At 41.9% G+C, this 20,247-nt stretch overlaps 1 protein-coding gene across 2 annotated transcripts; it reads right to left on the reverse strand.

Annotated features, from left to right (window-relative positions):
• Positions 1–4,789: 4,789 nt before the first annotated feature.
• Positions 4,790–19,572, reverse strand: casc3 (casc3 exon junction complex subunit). Of its 2 annotated transcripts, XM_067615691.1 has the most exons (12): positions 19,358–19,572; positions 15,415–15,439; positions 15,262–15,317; positions 14,571–14,807; positions 14,111–14,259; positions 12,870–13,043; positions 10,758–11,764; positions 8,493–8,666; positions 6,832–6,930; positions 6,580–6,746; positions 5,142–5,344; positions 4,790–4,924 (listed from the first exon to the last, which is right to left on the reverse strand). In XM_067615691.1, exons 1-11 carry the CDS (start codon positions 19,541–19,543, stop codon positions 5,198–5,200), a joined length of 2,421 nt encoding a protein of 806 aa, XP_067471792.1. In that variant the 5' UTR covers positions 19,544–19,572; the 3' UTR covers positions 4,790–4,924; positions 5,142–5,197. The 2 variants fall into 2 exon arrangements, with proteins under 2 accessions (XP_067471792.1, XP_067471791.1); XM_067615690.1 differs by lacking the exon at positions 15,415–15,439 and having other exon boundaries at positions 15,262–15,338; positions 19,354–19,571.
• Between the last annotated feature and the right edge of the window lie 675 nt (positions 19,573–20,247).

The raw sequence follows: 20,247 nt of genomic DNA on the forward strand, positions 1-20,247 counted from the left end.
TCACCTGATCTGTGATGTAGATTCAAATAGATGCAGATTATTGATTTTGCACATAAAAAACTTGTGTATAAACATATATAGTGTTTATATGTATTTTATATGCAGTATATAATAAAGTGTTTCCTGTTTTAATGTCTTTAGTGCTTTTGTAATAATTTATCATTTAAAATATTCTAATATATTCTGATTATTAGAGGGATGAATCTGTAACATTAATGTTTAATAAATCTTCCTCTTTTCTTTCCTCCACATCGTTTTCTTAGTTTCTCCTTTATCCCGCCGTCTTTCCGTTTACTCCTCCATCTTATCTTTTATTCCTACTTTCATCCCTTTTTCATTTCCTTCTTGTCCGTCATTTTATTAACCTTTACTATTTTCATTTTCTCCTTCATCCTGTCTTCAGTTTCTTTTCATCTTTTTCTAGTTTATTTTTTCCATCTTTATTTTTCCTTCATCCTGTTAAACTTTTTCTTTTTACTCTTTATTCCTTCATTCCTTCTTTCTCTTCTTGTTTTTCATCTTTTCACCTGTCCTTTGTTTCTTTTTCCTCCTCCTCCATCCTTCCTTTCTTTCTTTCATCATTCATTTCTCTCCCCTTCATCCTTTATTTTCATACATTTCCTCCTTCATGCCAGCTTTCATTTTCATTTTTTTCCTTTTATTCTCATCTTCATCTTTTCATCCCCTACTTCCCTTCACTCTACATTTTCTTTCATATTTTATTTCTTCTCTTCCTGTTTAATATTTGCTGCTGTGATCAATAACATGTTTGATCTTTGTGATTTCTCGTCTCTCGTCTGTTTCTGAATCTTAAACCTTCGGTTCTTCAAACTGAACTTTGTCTTGAGACGAAACAAACTGTCATCATCATCATCATCATCATCATCATATTCTTTATTGATCCTCTGTGTGGACGACAACGTTCTCCACATACGAACAGAAACAAAACCATGGATGCAGTCGTCGTCATCATCATCATCATCATCATCATCATCGTAACAAACAAACGAGCACTGCCCTCACAGTGAACACAGTCTGGTCAGCTCAGGTCAAAGGTCAAACAGTTAACAGATATGTCATCGAACCGGCGTTTTAACGAAGAAGAAAGTTAGAAACAAACTAATTAAGGAACATTTTTAATAAACTTTCTACCAATGAAAATCTAAACAAAATCAACTGATTGATTCACAAACGAGCTGAAATGAATCTCTGAGCTGGAAGTGTGTTGAAGGCGCCGCCGCCGTCCGTCCGTCCTCCAACACACCGCCACCGTCACGCTTTCATCTGGTCGTACGTGAAAAAAGAAAAAAAAAAAAAAAAACCCTCAAGACTCGTAGAAACTTGACGGAGAAATCTGGTGTTCAGGCAGCTGTTTGGAAGTTCTTGCAGAATACTGGCGGTTATTATTATTATTATTATTATTATTGTTCAACATCAAACCTGCAGAATAAAACCGTTAAAACTCGAGTTTACAGAGCGACTCTTTTAGTAAACTCAACAGTTTCCTCCAGGAGAAGAAAATAACATGAAAATATAAAAAAAGACTCACAGAAAGTCTAAATTAGTCCATATAGTTATTCTGCAGCAGGTTGAATCAAATGTTTCCTGTAAAGAAACAAACATTTTAATTATTTAATTATTCTGAATTATATCAAAAATATCTGAAGATTCAACCAGCTGCAACAGTTATATCCATGAATCACTCAGACAATCGAAAATTAATCAACAATTTGTAAATTTGAAAACTTTCACACCACAAATAAAGAGAAACAAACCTTTTCATCTGGATGTTTAGTCAAACAGCTGACACACAAAACTTTATTTAAAAATCGAATGAAACAGATTAAAACTCATTTAATAATTTTGACTTTCCGTGAGTATTTTTTTTCATCTCTTTTTCTTCCGTGTTTACTTGTTTCTGTGTGTTATAGAAGTTATAAATCATCTTTAAATCATCCGGATCGACTTTAACGACAGAAACAAAACAAACATGTAGGATTCGTCTGTCATGTGACATCAGAGCGCGTGCAGCTCGGTGAGGAAGAGGAGGAATGTCGAGTAAAGAGATGCTTCTTCTTACCTTCAACTCTGAAAATATATTGTTTTGTTTTGTGAGTTGAAGATTTTTTTTTATTTGTTTTTTTTTTTTTGCAGGACAAACAAATGTTAAACAGTTAATAATCATTTTTCATAAAGTGGTTTTTCTTCTTCGTCTCAGTGTGCCTTTAAGGGTGTTTAACACAAAAACCAAAGAGCAGCGAGTCGTCATTTCACTCCTGCGTTTACTAATAATAATAAAAAAAGTATTAAAATTAAACAGTGACATTTCAAAAAAAACAAAAACAAACCAAAAGCTAAAGCCACAAAGCTTCTTCTTCTTCTTCTCTCTAAATTAAATCCATCCATCGTTAACATTCGAGGTCCCTGCCGATGCGTTTGTAATCAGAAGCCGACTGTTCTGCACTAGTAGTATTATTAGAATATGTTTACTGCTCTATTTTCTCTCTTCAAGCTTCTATATACACATTTAGATTTTTATATATATGTACAGCAACAATAAACGCCTCCACCCGGCGGCAGCAGCAGCTTCTCTCAGACGGGACTTTTGTGCAACTCTTTGTGTCTCTTTGTGTTAATTTGACTTTTCTGCTCCTCAACAGGAAGGAAAAGTATTAATATACTGTTACAGGAAAAAAAAAACATCGACATTAACCGTCAGACCTCCGTCTCAAACCACGTTTCCCATAATTCCTGTTACCTCCTCCGCAGCTTCCTCAGGTTATTCAACATTTTCTCATCTAAACGTCTCATAACCTCGACTTTAAAAACCCTGCTCGTAATATTTCTGGAAGTTTTTATGATGATGTCATACTCTAAAGTTACACATGTTGGGTTCTTTAAGGCCATTTATGAATTTCTGAAAGTTAAATTAGGAGGAAAAATAGTTCAATAGAGACTGAATGTAAAGATACAACAGCTCAATTCATTCATAAAATGTGAAGTTTTGTGATTTTCTTAAACTTTGTTAAAACTGTACAGAGTTCGGTCGGGTTACTCCACCTGATAACTGATAAAAATTTGCTGTTTTATATTTAATTAGTGAGAATTTTCTTTTGTCTTCTATGATGCTTAACTGAATATTTTTGTGTCTGTAACTTCAGAGCTGTGACTTCCCTCTAATCAATCACAAAGTATTTTGATAATTGATTTTTTTGAATCATTATGTAAGAAACAAAAAGTCCAAATTCTGATTCAGCTTCTTAAATGTGAATATTTTCTGTTTTTTTTAGTCTTTATGACAGTAAACTGAAGATATTTGAGTTGTGACATTTGAAGACGTCGTCTTGAACTTTTTTCACCTTTTTCTGCTGCAAATAATTATTCTCATTATTGATTAATCTGCTGATTATTTTGTCGGTTAATCTATTAGTTGTTTGGTCCATAAAATGTCAGAAAATGGTGAAAAATGTGGATCAAAGTTCAAGACGACGTCTTCAAATGTCTCGTTTTGTCCACAACTCAAAGACGTTCAGTTTACTGTCATAAAGACTAAAAAAAACAGAAAATATTCACATTTAAGAAACTGAATCAGAGAATTTGGATGTTTTTTTTTCTTTAAACAAAACAAAAAAACCTCAAAACGATGAATTTATTATTAAAATAGTTGATTCATTTAATAGTTGGCAACTAATCGATGAATCGTTGCAGCTCTAGTTTGGACAAAACACACATTTAAAAAGATTTTTTTTGAAATTTTACAGATCAAACGGCTAATGAATGAAGTAACTGACAGATTAATTGATAATGGATCATTATGGGAAATTGTAACAGGCCATTTTTAACTGCTTTCCTGTGTTTTATAGACTAAACAATGAATCCATTAATCAAAAACAAAGAAAAAAAAACAAACGAAACAAAAAAACCATAAACAAGAAAAAGCCCTTGGTGCAATGCATCATCTCTTCTTTCTATTTAAAGAGACTGAAAATGAGCCCAGAACATGCAGCAATATATTATTCTGAATCCCATTTAAACATCTGTTACAGTAAAGAAACACAGAGCTGATCAAGATGGCGTCAAAGAGACTAAAAATAAACAACAACAACAACAACAACAACAACAGAGAAGCAGGCAGAGATCAGCAGGTGTAAGAACCGAACGGAGCTCCTGTCAGCTGTGATTGGCGGGTAACGAGACGGTAACGAGGAGGTTTTACAGGAAGCGCCGCGTCAGCCATGAATATAAAAAAAAAAAGGAAACATGACACGAAGAGCTGCAGTCAAACTATATACACAACCGATTCTTACAAACATCTTCCAACCGCAGGTACGATTTTTATTTGATTCTGTTTGAACGTTCTGTGTTAACAGAGTAACTAGGATGGATGCTGGAAATGAAAAGTTTCCTATTAGACAGAAATAAAGAAAGCTGACGTACAGTTTGAAGTAAACGGATAAAATAACAGAGTGTCAGTTCGTTCCACAGAGAAACTATCGCCTGTTGACTCCAACAAGTCAAACAAAAAAATAATAAAACCTTTCTCAACGTTTCATTTCGACACATCGCAGCTCAGTAGAAAACTGTGAAGCCCAACATCCGACTCTCGTGACGTTAAATGCTTCAAAGTGGCTCTAAAGGGTTTGAACTCGTCAGTCCGGCGAGCGGGCGGGCGAGAGGGGGGGGGGGGATTCAGTCCGACGCAGCTGACCCGCCGAAGCTGCTGCAGGGGTTGAAAAGAAGAAAAACAAAAAAAGGGAACGAGTCGTCTTCCAGCGGCGGCGATGCTGCTGCGGGTCACCTGCATCGTCCTCCACACCTCTAATCTGTCCATCCTCCCCTCCGTCCGCTCGTCCTTCCCTCCCTCGTTGACGTTGGTGGTTGCTGTTGGGGACCGCAGCTCCTCACCGACCCTCCCACCCCGCTCCTGCAAACAACGTGACACGGTTCAGAAATGTGAGATGACTTAAAAAACATCAATGAAGTTTGAGTTTAAACGCACAACATGTAGTTTCAGCCGCTAGGCGTCTCAATCAAAACAATAAGCAGCAAGTGTGAAGCAGCAAGGGATCATGGGAGTTGTTGTCTTCGTTGGATTACTCCAGTTCATCATTCAGGATGTTTTTACCAGCAGAGGTGCTCACCTGTAGTCTTGGACCCGGAGAGTGGCTGGGACTGGGTGGCTGGGAGGGGTGAGGGGTCACTCTGAGGCGAAGGGCACCTCCGGAGGGGGGGGCTTGACGGTGACGGGCTGGGATGTGCGGCGGGGGGGCGACGGCTTGGGCTGAGCCTGCTGCTGCATCGTGTCGTAGTAGGTCACGCCTCCGTACGTCACCTGGGCCTGACCCTGAGACGGGGGGGGGGGGGGGGGGGGGGGGGGGGGGGGGCAGGAAGTCCACATGTTTAAGCACATTTTCAACTGGTGAATAAAAATCAAATGTAAACAGACTTAATAAATAAACGTTTCCTCCTTCTGCCTTCAGAGTCGCAGGTTCTCATTTGTCCAGTTTATGTGCGTTTGCAGCAGTCGAAGCTACTGTGGAGTTTGTTTTGTTTTAAATCCCAAAGTTTGCTTAAAAAGTGGCGTTCGTTCGTTATAAACGAGGCCCGATGATGAGACTAACCTTCCTCACATCAATACATGAAACTAACAGAAACGTCATATTTCCATCATGTTTTCCATCGTTTGAGCTTTTAATGACGTCATCTTGTTGTTTCTTCTTCTGCAGCAGTTTAACGGCAGCGACTGAGAATCAGTTTATCTGCTGATATTCACACTAACTAATAACAGCAGTCACATTTACTTTCAAAAAGATACTTTCCTTCACAGACTGGCTGATTTTTAAAGGATTATTAGAGTCCAGAGGTATTTAATATTTATATTAGAGACATTTTAAGACAGAGAATAATTTAACACCTTTATGTTTAAAGTATGAAAGACATTAATAAAAACCATCAGTGATGATATTTAGCAGATGTGAAATAAATGTCAGTTTATTTAAATTTATTTCACATGACGTCCTGCCAGTATAAACAATCATTACTAATAATATAACTAATGACTCATTAATCAGCAGCAGATAAACAATCAATGAATGGATATATCGATTAACCAATTCAACAATAACTCATTCATTGAAGGTTTGTTGGGGATTTTCCAGCCAGTTTTTGCTAAAATTACATTAAATAATATTTTAGAACTAACATTAGTGTCTATGAAGAAATATTTAAGACCTTTGTGAATTAAATTTCAGACTTTTGATACTTTCTAAAACCTTTTTACACTTTTCAGCAGCTGCAGCTGGTTTGAAGCGTCTCTGTGGACGATTCAGCAGCTGATTGATTTGATATGTTTGGTTTAATCTCTTACTGTTAATCTCTAATATTCACACACAGCAGAGCTAATAGTACTAATTTCTTTTCATAATTTTCTGGAAATTTGGTTCCAGTTTATTGTGTCGTCATAATATTAAATGGATCAGATGTTTGGCATTTGTACCAGGTGATGGATAAACTGGACTAAACTCAATAAACTGGATATTTACAGAGAAAATATGTTCATGTTTACAGGTGAGCGTGTACCTGCGGGGTTGGGTACATGGCTGGGTAAGGGAAGGTCATGACCCCTGGCGGAGGGTAGAAAGGCGGAGGCAGCAGTTGCTGCGGTTGCCCTGGCGACAGAGACACCGGCGGGCCTCCATAGATGGCGGGGTTGGCGATCGGGCCGCCTGATTGGTGGGGATGGAGGCCTGGAAACGAGGCACAGAGATGATTCTCATATGTAAACATTTATAAAACATCCTAAAACAACAGAAGAACATAAACTCCACTGACCAGGGTGAGGGATGTGCATCTCCGGCTGGACCAGCATGCCCTGCGGCGGGATGGGGGCGGGGCCATCCCCGTGGGCGTAGATTGGTCCCTGATACGACACTGTGAGACAGAGACAAACCGATCAATCAGTGATCAAAAAGAGGAGGCAGCAGGAAGGGAAGACGGAGGGAACTTTGTTTTTTCTTCTTTCCTCTCCCATTAATCATCTCACGACCCCTCAGATTTATCTGCTGACCCTTTGGAGGGGCCCGATCCCTAGGTTGGGAACCACTGGACTAAACTAGCTAACTGTATATAAAGTAGTGTAAACTAGCTCCACCTCCAGCAGCTACAACAGTAACATGCTGCTCTAACACTGATGCTTCACTATTAATAATCTAATGATGTCATATATAATAATATATCAGTCAGAGGGACCAAACCACTACTTTTACTGCAATACTTTAACTACATCAAGCTCATAATACTTATGTACTTTTACTGCAATACTTTAACTACATCAAGCTCATAATACTTATGTACTTTTACTGCAATACTTTAACTACATCAAGCTCATAATACTTATGTACTTTTACTTCATGCAGGACTTTTACTTGTAATGGAGTATTTTTACTTTGCTGTATTAGTACTTTTACTGCAGTAAAGGATCTGAGTATTTCTTCTACTACTGCTGATATTAGTTTACATATTAAGAACCTCGTTGTTCCAAATAAGTTCACAATAAATAAATATATTATTAATTGTGGACGTAGTGAAAGCTGTAAACATTAGTGTTGTTTTAGAAAAATAAACTTGTCAATCTTAAAATAAATACTGTAATTTTTGTAATAAAATGATCACTTCTCGTATTGTATTGATCATAAATAGATATAGACGTTATTGTTATCAGCGTACGTTAAGTGTATAATAGTGCAGATTTTCTGTGTTGAGGTGTTTATTACGCCTACAGTTAACTGGTCTCCGACTCCCAGTATGTTAACACACCACTCTGAACAGGAATAAACCTACAGGATACTGGTCCTGGCGGGCAGAGCGTGCAGGAGGCAGGACATGACGCAAAAAGTACACGGCCGTTGTAATTCAGCGTTTTAAAGCTTTTCATCAGATATAAAACTGCTTTTATTCTATGAGAAATCACAGGAAGTCCTCTCACAGCTTTACTGGCCTGCTGCGTTTATCCAGCAGCGGCCACATGATAGAAACGCCATCAACACGCTCTGGAGGACGACCTGCTGCATTCACACGAGAGCCCAATCAGGCAGGTAAAGACCGTTCAACGTCTGGTCCGACTGATTCAGACAGTTGCGTTCACACATACAGCTGCTCTGGAGCTGAAAGGGGCTCAAATTAACATTTTTCAATGTTTAGTTTTGTTAAAATATTCAGTTTATTGTGATACGAAACAGAGAAAGAGTCCTGCATTTAAGTGATGAATCATTTCAGCTCTAAACACCTGAGACGTTCTCTGACTTTTACTGACCTCTGCTGGTGAGCAGGAGGAAGAACAACACTGACTGAAACAAGTTTGAGACTTTTCTTTGTTGTGTTTCTTTCACATATTTCTACATAAATACCGTTGGTGAGACTTTAAATGACCTGTTCAGACGTATTTAACATGTTTCATTCACGTCTCTGTCTGATGTCACACTGTGTGATCTTACTGGGCTCGTAGTAGTGTCCCTCCATCACTCCCAGGTGCATGGGCGGCGCCGGCTCGGGTACGGCTCTCTGACGTTGCGAAGAGTAACGTTTGGCCCGGTTGGAGCCGACGCCCATCTCCTCCATGCTGGAGAACTGAGGCGGGCCGCCGGGGATGTGCATGGGGTTCGGGAGGCCTGCGGGTGACAGAGATGTCGGGATGTCACTTTAAATGATTTTCAAGTGTAAAAGTGCATAAAATACAGTCATACAAGTAAAAAAAACAGCATATAAGACAGAATAACAAAAATAAATAAAAAGAGAATCTGACCGTAACACAACTGGAGCTGCAACAATTAGTCCACTGACAGAAAATTAAATCACCAACTATTTTGATAATCGAATAATCATTTTTATGAGAAAAATGTCAGAAATGATCTTGTTGCAGCTTCTCAAACGTTGTGATTTAATGCTTTTCTTTGTCAAACATATATATTTTGGGGTTTTTGGCAGTTGGTCAGGAAAAACAAGACATTTGAAGACGTCACTTATCGCAGGATCACTACAGTTTCACTATTTTCTGACATTTTATAGGCAAAGCGATTATTCTGGGAAATAAGTGGCAGATTAACTGATATGAAAGGAACTGTTGGTTGCAGCCGTAAACACAACGGAGCTGTTATGTAAACATAAAAGGCTTATTGTCAGACGAGAAGGCGAGTCTATAAAACCGGGTTTAAAAGCTGAGACGCTGTCAGCAGACTCAACACTAAAGCTGACGAACCAGAACAGCGAAATCTCTTAACCTGAACTCAGCAGATCCAAGAGGCAGTGAGGAGTTAGAAGCTCACCGCAGCCTGAAACACTGAGCTTTGCTTTAGGGCTGATAGTAACGATTATCATCATTATCCATCCATCTGCTGATTATTTTCCTGATTTATCCTTTTGTCAATGAAACGTCAGAAAACAGTGAAATATGTCTGTTATAATGTCTCATAGCTCAAAGTGACGTCTTAATAACAGAAAAGCTTCAAGTGGAAACACAAGCGATTTGTTTCATCAGTCGTGTCAAAACGAGACTAGACACGAAAACTGTGGAGTAGAAACTAACTACAACTCCCAAAGTGCATTTCAGCCAAAAACATCCAATCGCTGATCTTAAAATTTTGTCCATGTGTTGCTAACGACAGACGGAGGCTTCAGATCACGCTGGTGAAAAAACTGATTGTACAATCTGAAGTGGTGGTGGTGGCGGCGTAACGGGACAGAGTGCACAGTAAACTCGGCAGCCACACATTTCTCTGTTCTGTATTTCTCTGTTTAGCATCTTCAGGTTATGCTAACCCATTGTTGCTAACTTTGGAGCTAACCTCCTTCCTTTTCCAGCATTTGGGGAAACAACAGACGTGACTTTTTAGCATTTATTAACCGACACACTGTAGTCTGTGCTGTACATTTACTGCCAGACTGACAACTTACTACTAACCTTTTCCTCTGCTCCGCTCGCATCCACCGTCACTTCTCTGTCCCTCGCTCTTTCCCGCTCGCTACGCAAACATACTCCTTAACGGAGCCGCGCGACCAGTGGTTTCCCAGGCAACGACACAGAGGTTGACTCACGTACCGGAACAGCGCTGCTCAGAGACTCCCAAACGCTGTCGAATATTAAAAAATATTTTTTGGGGGCTGGCGGGGGTTCTCGTTGTGTCATTATGGAGAAAGACTCGGTAAACGTTCAGTAAACGTTCAGTAAACGTTCAGTACAGTTAGACCCAGCAGGCTCCGTTAGGTTGGGCGAGCTCAAAGTTGTGAAAACAACGGGGGTGTTTTGAATACACCCCCGTTGTTTTCACAGGTAATTTGTTAGTCTGTCCCCCCCCGCCGCAGGAAGTAATGGATTAATCCTGGAAAGCTGCTGATGTAGCACTTTTCTCCTTATGAAAATAACACGGAGATTATTCGACCAATGAGAATTTAGTCGGACGAGAGCATATCGACCAACTAATCGACCAGTCGACCAGCAGACTGCAGCCCTAATCTGAAGTTCATATTCTAATTAGAAACTGTGTCATCATGTTTACTTCCTGAATTAAAAGAAGATTCACACTACTGACTGGTTTCTTCTCCACAGCTGCAGAGGTTCATGGGTATTGTGGTTTTTTGAGAAACAGGGAGAAAAGGGGAAAATTACCTGGCGCCTCACACTGGATTGATTTTAGTATTATAATTTATAGAAATAATTATAAAAATACAAAAGTGACACCGGACACCTGAGAGAGGAGACTCACCTCTCATCTCGGAGCGGATGTACGAGGTCGGGCTCTGGCTCCAGTTCTGTCCGGCCAGACTGAGCCGAGCCACGTCCTGGTCGAGCTCTGTCAGCGCTCCTCCTCCTCCTCCTCCTCCCCCGCCGCCGCCGCCGCCTCCTCCTCCTCCTCCTCCTCCCCCACCGCCTCCTCCTCCTCCTCCTCCTCCTGCCTGGCTCGGCCCGTTGCCTCCTCCCGTCCAGCTTTTCCCTCCCGCGCTGCCGGGGGAGGAGGCGTTCCCTCCAGCTGCAGACTCCTCCATGGACGGCTGTTTGCTGCCCAGGTCCGCGGGCCGAGAGCGAGTCCTGCGAGCCAGCGAGTATGATTTACGCTCCACTGGCCGCTCGGTGGGAGGAGAAGCTTCCCGATTGGTCGCTGCTGCTGCTGCTGACGACGACTGTAGGGCGGGGTCAGAGGTGGAGGCGGCCAATCCAGATGCAGATCTGTCGGCGCTCCCTCGTTGCTCCTGCTGCTGTCGTCTCGGCAACGCAGACTGATAACTACTCGTATGTGACGTTGACGACACCGTTACAGCACTTAAGCCCCGATCCTCGTCCCCAACGCCACCTTGGCTGACCGTAATGTCCTCGATGACCACGGAGGGACCTCCCCTCCCCCCGCCGCCACGCCCTCCTCTGCTGACCACACCTCTGTCTCCTGCGGGCTCCGACTGAGCTTTGGAGCCCTGTCGGTCTCTGGGATGCATCTGGGGTGCGTTTGATTCGTTATTCCTGTACTGGGACTGAGGCGGGAGGTGCATTTGATTCTGGTGGGATGGTCTGCTGCGGGAGGGAGGCGGTCTGGAAGAGTTGCTGCTACGCTGAGCGGAGGAGAGAGGGAGAGAGGAAGGGGAGGAAGAGGAGGGATGGATGGATGAAGGCGGAGCTCCTCCTCGGTTCGGACCTCCTCCGCTGTTCTGCCAGGAGCGAACCGCTCGCTCTCCTCCTCCTTCTCGCCAGCGTTTGTCTCTGCTGGGAGACACACTCTGTCTGCAGGACACACAAACACTCAGACATCAGACACTCTGCTTATCTGTGTTTCATCTGTCGTCTACTGATTGGTTCATTATTCTGTTCATTTTGCTTCTTGTTGTCCATTATTTTTCTAAATTATATTAGTTTAGATTTTTTATTCCTGTTTTGTTGTTTGTTTTTCCCTCCTTAAACGCACACTATGTAATTTCAGCCGCTAGGCGTCTCAATCAAAACAATAACAGAAGACGGAGTGTGATGACAGTGTGAAGTAGCAAGGGATCATGGGAGTTGTTGTCTTCGTTGTTAAATAACCAGCTTCACCGGGATAGGATTACTCCAGTGTTCATCATTCAGGACGTTTTTACCTGCAGAGGTCTCCTCCTCTCCAGAACAAACGGACCCGGAGATTACAGGTAAAAACACTGAATGAAGCTGTTTGTGTGGAACAACCACAACGCCGATGTATTATCTTGTATGTGTGTAAGTTACTCTTTGGTAGACGCCATTGTAGCGGACAAACACAGCGCCGCCGTATGCATCTGGTGCGTGTTTACTCTTTGGTAGAGGAGGTATGACGCCATCGACAGGCGACCAAATGAAACGGTCCGTTACTTTGATTAAATTACAGATTTCTCTGGGTTTGAAACTTGTTGGAAACATTTGGGATAATGTAAGTACACAACTCAACAACATATATAACACAGGTCTAGTTGTTTTCAGACATTTTAATGTGGAGGGGAGGTCCGTTATATATGTTCTTGATCTCTCCCTCACATCTTTTTTAAATTTTATTATCTGGATTTTATGTGTCTTATGTGTGCAAATAAATTTTTTTTTTTAAATAAAACATTTGGACGCACTAACGGGACGCTGTGTCCAAACTTCTGATCGTTATTGTACTTCAACTAGAAAAATACTGAATGAAGTGTGGAGGGATGCTGCGTCCACAGTTTGATGTTCAAGGAAAGTGAGAAAATGCTCGACTCAGTCATGAAATGAATTTTGGAAATCTGGTATAAGGTGATTAAGAAATATGATTTTGAGAGCGAGGTGACGGTTCATGTAAGAGTATAAATTTATAGATATGTGTATATTACGAGAGAGTGAAGGAGGCACTCACCGGGGCCTGCGCTGCCTGTACGGTCGCTCTCCGGAGCCACCGCCGTTGCGGATGTCATAACCGTAGATGGCGATGAGCTCCTCGCGGCTCTTCGGCGCCTGCTCCTCCTCCCTGAACCTGTCGTGCTCCCAGCGACCCTCGTCCTTCCACAGCTTCCTGTTTCGACCTTTAGGTCTGAGAGGAGACGTGACACAGTTTAAGGGCTTCTACTAACAATCGTTTTCATTATTGATTCATCTGAGTGAAGCCGTTCGGAACAACTACAAATAAACAAATTTGATTTCTGACGTGGTCGGACAGCATGTAATAAGAACCGGTTCTGATTGATCGTAAATCAGAATAAACCAGCTGTCAGCAGGTGTCCCGACTCCTCGCACGAAGAAGAAAGGTTGTTTTCCTTTTTCATGTTGCACATCTACCGTATTTTCTCTAATAGTGGCTGGTATTCAATTAAAAGCCGGGTCTCCAAACTCAAAGAGAGAGTTTTGCGATATGCGAAGGAATCAGATACTGGAAAAAACAGAAGCGTGAGACAAGAGGAGAGCTAGCAGGAGATGTGAGGAAGAAAGTTAGCTTGGAGCTAACGTTAGAGAGACAGCTGATTGATATTTGACTGTGCTGTTAACTGGCTGTTGTTTAGTTTTTAACTGACAGCGGCCATATTTCCCCTCCCGTACTTGACCGGTCATACGTCACACAAGTTATATTGAAATGTTTGTGTAATGTTTCACAATAAAAGTCAGGAAATGAAGGCTTTTAATTTTATTAATAGCATAATGCAGTAACAAAAATTTAGCAGAACAAATGGAAGCAGATCAGAGAACAGGGAGGCTTCGTACTAAAATATGAGCAAATATACTTATCAAACAGGGAGTTAGGAATAAAGGCGTCTCTAATATAAGCCTGCTTCCAATAAAGGCCTGCTGCCCTCTGCAGTTGAGGTAAATAAAGGCCCCGGCTAATATTAGAGAAAATACGGTAAACTGTGCCAGTAATAGTTCTGGCCGATGAGCCATTGTTTGATTTTTTTCAAAATAAAAAGGACCTAAATATTATTACCTTCCTTTTTATTCTGTGGTACTGAAAACTTACTGAACCGTAACCCCAAAGCCGAGGTCCGTTACACCTCTAGACTCCTGATATTCCTCAAGCAGAAACGCATCAAACAAAACAGGATTTTTCTCCCAACAGACAGGAAGTGACGTTGATATCAAACCGCCGCCTTCGCTGCCGATCCGTACCTCTCCTCCTCCTGCGTGTGTCCTCTGACGTCGTGCTCGAAGAACAGACCCTTCCTGGGGATGTAGGCCGGGTTCTTTCTGTCCTCGTCGTCGTCGAGCTTCTGGCCCGGTTTTCCTCCCGCCTTCGTCTCGGGATCATCTGTGGACTCCTGCAGGTAGACGGAGTACGAAAATATTTCTTTGTAATAATGTTTTTGCTGTCTGGCTGAATGTTTGTTTGTCCTGTATGTGTTTTGTGTTCAGCTTGTGGTGCGACATCGAATTTAATCTGATTTTTTTCATTTTGTTTCATAAATTTAACTTTTTTTTAAAGACTCCTGGCCGCTGTATTTTGAAACAAACATTACTGTGCATGTTCTGGGGACTATTTTCAGCTGCATATTAATCCATGTTGATGCTCTAGTCAGTATTTACATCACTATTATTATTGTGATAAATTGAGAGGTTCAGAGTGTCTCACCTGTCCGTCGCCGCTCTGTCTCTCTCCGGCTAGGTTTCCTTTCTCCTCCACCTTGCTCTCCTCTTTACCGCCTCCTCCTCCTCCCTCCCCCTCTGCCTCCTCCTCCTCCTCCGCCTCCTCATGCCTCTCTTCCTCCCCCTGCGTTGGGACCTCGGCGGCAGAGGGTTTAGGCTCGCTGGCTGCTGCCGGAGCCTCTTCATCGCTGTACTGCTCTGCCTCCTCTTCCTCCTCCACTCCCTGAAGGGAACAGGAAGTTTAGCTTGTTAGAAGCAGATCGAGGAAAACATTCGCGCTAAAAATATAAAACAAATTTTATTCAAAAACAGTCACAAAAACTTTGCATTTCCTGTAGATGCTTCACAATAAAAGCCTTCCCTAAATTAGCCTTCCCATGAATGATTGTGAAACTGTTTAATTAAATCTTCCTATTAAAAGGTTTCCATTTACTACATCAAGCTGCAACTAAATTAATCGATTAGTCGTTTGTCAGAAAATGTAAAAAATTAATGAAAATGTTTTTTCCACAACCCAAAAATAACCCGTTTACTGTCTTAAGAGGACTAAAGACACCAGAAAATATTCACATAAATATGATTCAAAACAATTAATAGTTGATCAAAATAGTTGGCGACTAATCGATTAGTAGCTGACGGACGGCGGTCTGAGCTTCAGTCATCGGGTGTGTTTTTACCTCCGAGTGGGAGCCGTTTTCCTCCGGATCTGCACTGTCGTAGTCAGAGAGGACCGCTGGATGGACACAAAGATCATCTGAGTGTCAGAGGCTTTTACAGAGATAACGCAACAGCTGAACATCATATGATATAGAATATTCTCATGTCTTTACCTTCTCCTACCCCATCCTCACTCTCCTGCAAAGACACGAGAGAGAAACAGTCAACAATTCAGCCACCAAACTGTGAAAGTATCACCAGGAAGGACGAACATCTCAGAAAACAGAGAACAAGACAAACAACACAATGGCTGCAAATTAACTATTATTTTCATTAGTGATTAATCTACTGTTTATGTTCTCAATTGATCGATAGTTCATCTGGTCAAAATATCAGAAAAATGTGAAAAATGAGACCAAAGATACTTAAAAATGCCTTGTCTTGTTTGACTAAAGCTCCAAAGACAATCAGTTTATTATCATAAAAGAATGAAAACAAACAAAAACAAAATAAATCACATTTTGGAAGCTGGAACAAGATATTTTTCTCCATTTTTGCTTAAATAATTATTCAATTATCAAAATCGTTGCAGATTAATCTTCTGTCGATTGATTAATCGACTTATCGTTGCAGCTTCAAATAAATGTTTCGCTACTTCAGTCATTTCCTCGAGGTGAATCTGGAGGAAGACGAGTACATATTGATCGTACTGATTGTTCATTTCTCTGCTCCTGTTGGCGGAAATCAAACAAAAACCTCGTCTCTCTCTCGTTTCTAATCGAGCGTTCAGACCAAAACAGCACAAGAGGCTGTTTTTGTGTTTTTGTGCTTCAGGTGCTGGTGAGACGATGAAGAACACATCCAGGAAGTCCAGTTTGGACGTATCTGATAAACTTCATACATCTGTCGCTCAAACCGACCTTCGTGGATCCGATTTCATGTCTCACCTGAACCTGAAACAACAACACCGTGGATGTTTGTAGTCTGAGGAATGTAGAGCTGCTCCAGGAAATCATCCATTTATTTATTTATCTATTAGGATTAATGTTCTTCATGCGACCACCTTATGAAACATTACTGCCACAAGTAATTCTCTACAATCAGCTTCAATCAAAGGACCGACTGAGAGGAACAGCATTTATGTTAAACCATGTGTGGAGCTGAGTTTATTTGTGGTAAGCTTTAACGTCATACTCGCGCAGCTCACAACACATCCAATCAGATTCCTGAATGGAAATCTGCGCCGAGGAACCCGTTTACGTGACAACTAACCTTAAGGGTCGACCCATACAGATAGACCCCCCCCCCTCCCGACTCAAGTTTAACCAACGTCTCTGTGTCGGTTTGAATGAGTGTAGAAGAAGCAAAAACAGAACTACGTCCATCAAATCACAATAACATCCACTCTGTAGCAGCTGACATGTTCATAAAGCCAAGAACAGGATGAAGAACACAGAGTCCATAGACTAAAATCTACATGAGTCAAATCAGGTAGATATCTTTCAATGTTACAGTCTTTTTAGTGCCAAAGTTCCTCTTTTTGTTACTATACTTCCACCTGCAGCTCAACAGGGAAACACTGTCTGAGGAAACACAAAGAGGGAATTTGATGCTAAAAAGACTGTAAATGTGTCAGATATCCACTTGATATGACTAACTCAGACTGATGAAGCTGAATAGAAGCTTCACATAGACTTTTAAATGACTGTGTGGACACACTGTGGATTTTGTCCTCCATCACTTCCATTGAAAGCACATTTGAAGGATCTTTGAATATCCAGTATGAACAGGAGGAATGATTACAGACACCTGACTGCTGCTTTAAGAAAGGATCAGCTTCATGTTGTAGCTTTTTTTAGCTGCTATTGTCAGTTTTTGCATCACACATGTTCCCACAGTACAGGTGTTTGGAATCTCAAAATGTCCTTTATAGTTGTATTTTCACTGTCCCAGGCAGCCTTTGGTTTATTGCTCCAGTAAAACATGAGCATGGTTTGCCTCTGAGTAGTGAACTGGTTCTGACCCAGTCTGTTCTGAAGAACTGGGATAGATTCTTCCATACAACTAACTCTCTAGAATGCAGTGGATGCGTTTACATGGGCACTAGTATCCCTGTTCTGCGTCGCACATGTAAACATCTCCTGATTTTAAGAAACCTGGACATGCTACTCCAACAGAAACCAGGATACTGTGGTATGTAAACACCTGATCACGGTTTCTGATCATTTGTTGGTAGAGGAGAGAGATGGTGAGAAATAAAGGCTTTAAAACTGAATATCAGCAATGAACATTTCTGCCGATCTGCGGGTTGTTTCACCCCGACGGTCCCGGTGCTTCCTCTGCGGGCTCCGCTTGACTCAGCTGCCTGACAGACCCGCTCCTTCTTCCCACTTTAACCTGAATAACAAGCCGGGGTTAGCGGAGGCTAGCTGGCTGTGTGTCTCCCTGTGGATCCAACCGGAGCACTGAGCCCCGGTTTGTTATTCAGGTTAAAGCAGGAAGAAGCAGCTGGTCTGTCGGACAGCTGAGTGACGCGGAGCCTGCGGAGGAAACACCGGGACCGTCAGGGTGAAACAGTCCACAGAGGAGCTGCTGTGTTCGGCTGCACAGGTAGGAAACACCTCAGCGGACAGGATGTACCACTCTGTTTGAAAAAACTTATTATTTTTAGTTTATAACCAAAGTTGGCAACCAGCGTATTAGGTGCATTACCGCCACCTTCTTCTGCAGAGTGTGGACCAGAGATTAAATCCTACACATTAATCCTGTCTGTCTAATAAACTCAAAGAAAACTCTACTGCTGCTCCCACTTGGCAGGTTCATTAAAGTTTTAATGCTGAGCTCCTGTCTTCTAAAGTTCTTCCTTCATATATTGTCCTTCTTGATCATACTTAGTACAATCTATGCTTACATGCATAATAGCCTCCTCAACAGGGTGGAAAAAATATTTGCATATATCTGTATCAGCATCAGCAATCGCCAAAAGGAGTTGGAAAATATCAGCATATTGGATATCAGCAAAAAATCCAATATTGTGCATCCCTAGTAAACAGGGATATAAACGACGGAGATTCTCATGTTTAATATAGACACCACTTCCAGAATGTGATCAACACCAGGATACTAGTGTGGTTTCTGAGCCGTCTTAGTTAGTAGCGAAATTAGAAGCTGAGATCATGAGGAATCAAGACACAACCGCACAGAGATGACAGAAACCTGGATCCCGTTAGACCCTGTTAGACTCATGTAAACAGGGAGATGAGTAAACAGGTTTCTCTTGTTCCATGCCAAGAATATGATCAAAACCAGAACATGATCAAACCAGGACACTAGTGTGCATGTAAACTCACTCAGTGTCACACAGAAGACGAGTGTAACCGGGCCACAGAGTGTGTTGTACCGACAGTAACCCGGTGATGTATCTGCGGTGTTGACGTGTGCAGCACCGTGGCAGCCGGACTACACGGAGCCGCAGCACTAGCGGGGCCTAGCTCTGAGGTTAAACCCAAAAAAAAATCCACTTTCATAACCGCCTCCTCACACCTCATACATACCGGTGCGGGAACTATATCTGCCTGGCTACCTGACAAACTGGCCGGTATGCAGTCAACAGCTTTTAACCTTTGGTAACAAAATCAGAAAGTTTCAGAGGAGCCCGAGCCGGTGTTATGGACACATCTGCTGCCCGAGTAAATGCCTTCCCACTGGCGCCTTTTCGTCTAGGATCCACATAATGAGACAAAATCAGGTTAACTAGTGGGATTAACGGCGTTAAAAACACTTAATTTACCATAACATATTAAATATATATGTGATGAAGAACTTGTTTGGCAGAAATTACCAAACGGTTGAAAAACTTCACTAATGTAACGTTAGTTTCCTTGAAGCTAACGCCGGCTAAGGATGAAACATTAAGTTGTTTACGTGGAGAGTCAAGTTGCTCTACAGTTAAATTATTTATCGGTGATTTCCCGGTGATAACATGGGGCAAAAGCGAGAACTTGAACCGCCGACAAAAGTTTTTCTGGAAGGGTTATTTGCCACAGCTCCCCGCCGGGAGACGCAGCCGTCAGCTCGGCGAGCTAACCGTTAGCTTCCCGGTAGTTAGCTACTCACACACTCGGACTCCACGTCTTTTTTCGCCTCCACCCGGCCTGCTACAGCTTCCACCGGGTCGGGCTCTCTCCCTCGGCTCTTCGTCGCCGGGGAGCCCGACCTCCCGCTGTCCGAGCCCGAACCGGACTCGTCGTCGTCCTCGCTGTCCTGGGACACGCGCCTCCTCCTTCGCCGCCGGTCCGCCATCTTACGACTCGAATGATTGGAAAACGGAAGGAGGCAAGGAATTGTGGGTAGTCCAGTTCTTCTTCACTGAGGTCAAAGCGCGTCATCAGGCATCTTATTGTTGCACACTACCGCCATTTGGAGTATGGAGGATGAAAAATGACATAAGTATAAATAAATTAAAAATAAATACATTTTATTAATGGAAAAAGTAAATCCGCTCAGAAATGACTACTTTTTAGGGAAACTAAAAAAGGCAAAATTCCTCTCTAAGGTTCTTGTTAACTTTTACAGAGGATCGATAGAAAGCATCCTGACTGGAAACATTACAAGTTGGCATGGGATGTGGAAGGAAGGCTCTGCAGTGGGTGATTAAAACCACCCAGAACATCATCAGTACCCATCTCAAGCATCAGTGATATTGGTGAAATGAGGAGCCTTAATGGAGCCCAAAGGATACTAAAAGACAAAACTCACCCCAACCACAGCCTGTTCACCCTGCTGCTGTCTGGCAGAAGTATTTGCTGTCAGACCTCCAGACTACAGAGCAGCTTCTTTCCTCAGGCTGTGAGATTCCTCAATTCATCCTCTGCACTACAATATATAAAATAGTTTTATTTTTTATGACTTATTATTTATTAATCCATTTATATGGGACAACAACGGTGACTCAGCTGGGAGAGCTTTGGGATCAGTTATTAACAAATTGAAAGTATGTAATGATC

Source organism: Thunnus thynnus, chromosome 17, assembly GCF_963924715.1.
Source record: "Thunnus thynnus chromosome 17, fThuThy2.1, whole genome shotgun sequence".
Classification (NCBI taxonomy): Eukaryota; Metazoa; Chordata; class Actinopteri; order Scombriformes; family Scombridae; genus Thunnus; species Thunnus thynnus.

Excerpts from the sequence above, each read along its gene's own strand:
- casc3 (XM_067615691.1), bottom strand. The coding sequence starts at position 19,543 with ATGGCGGACCGGCGGCGAAGGAGGAGGCGCGTGTCCCAGGACAGCGAG. Across the intron at positions 14,260-14,570 it reads GACAGAGCGGCGACGGACAG|GAGTCCACAGATGATCCCGA; the intron begins GTGAGACACTCT and ends GTCTACCTGCAG. Across the intron at positions 6,931-8,492 it reads GGGACACTACTACGAGCCCA|TGTCGTATCAGGGACCAATC; the intron begins GTAAGATCACAC and ends TCTGTCTCACAG.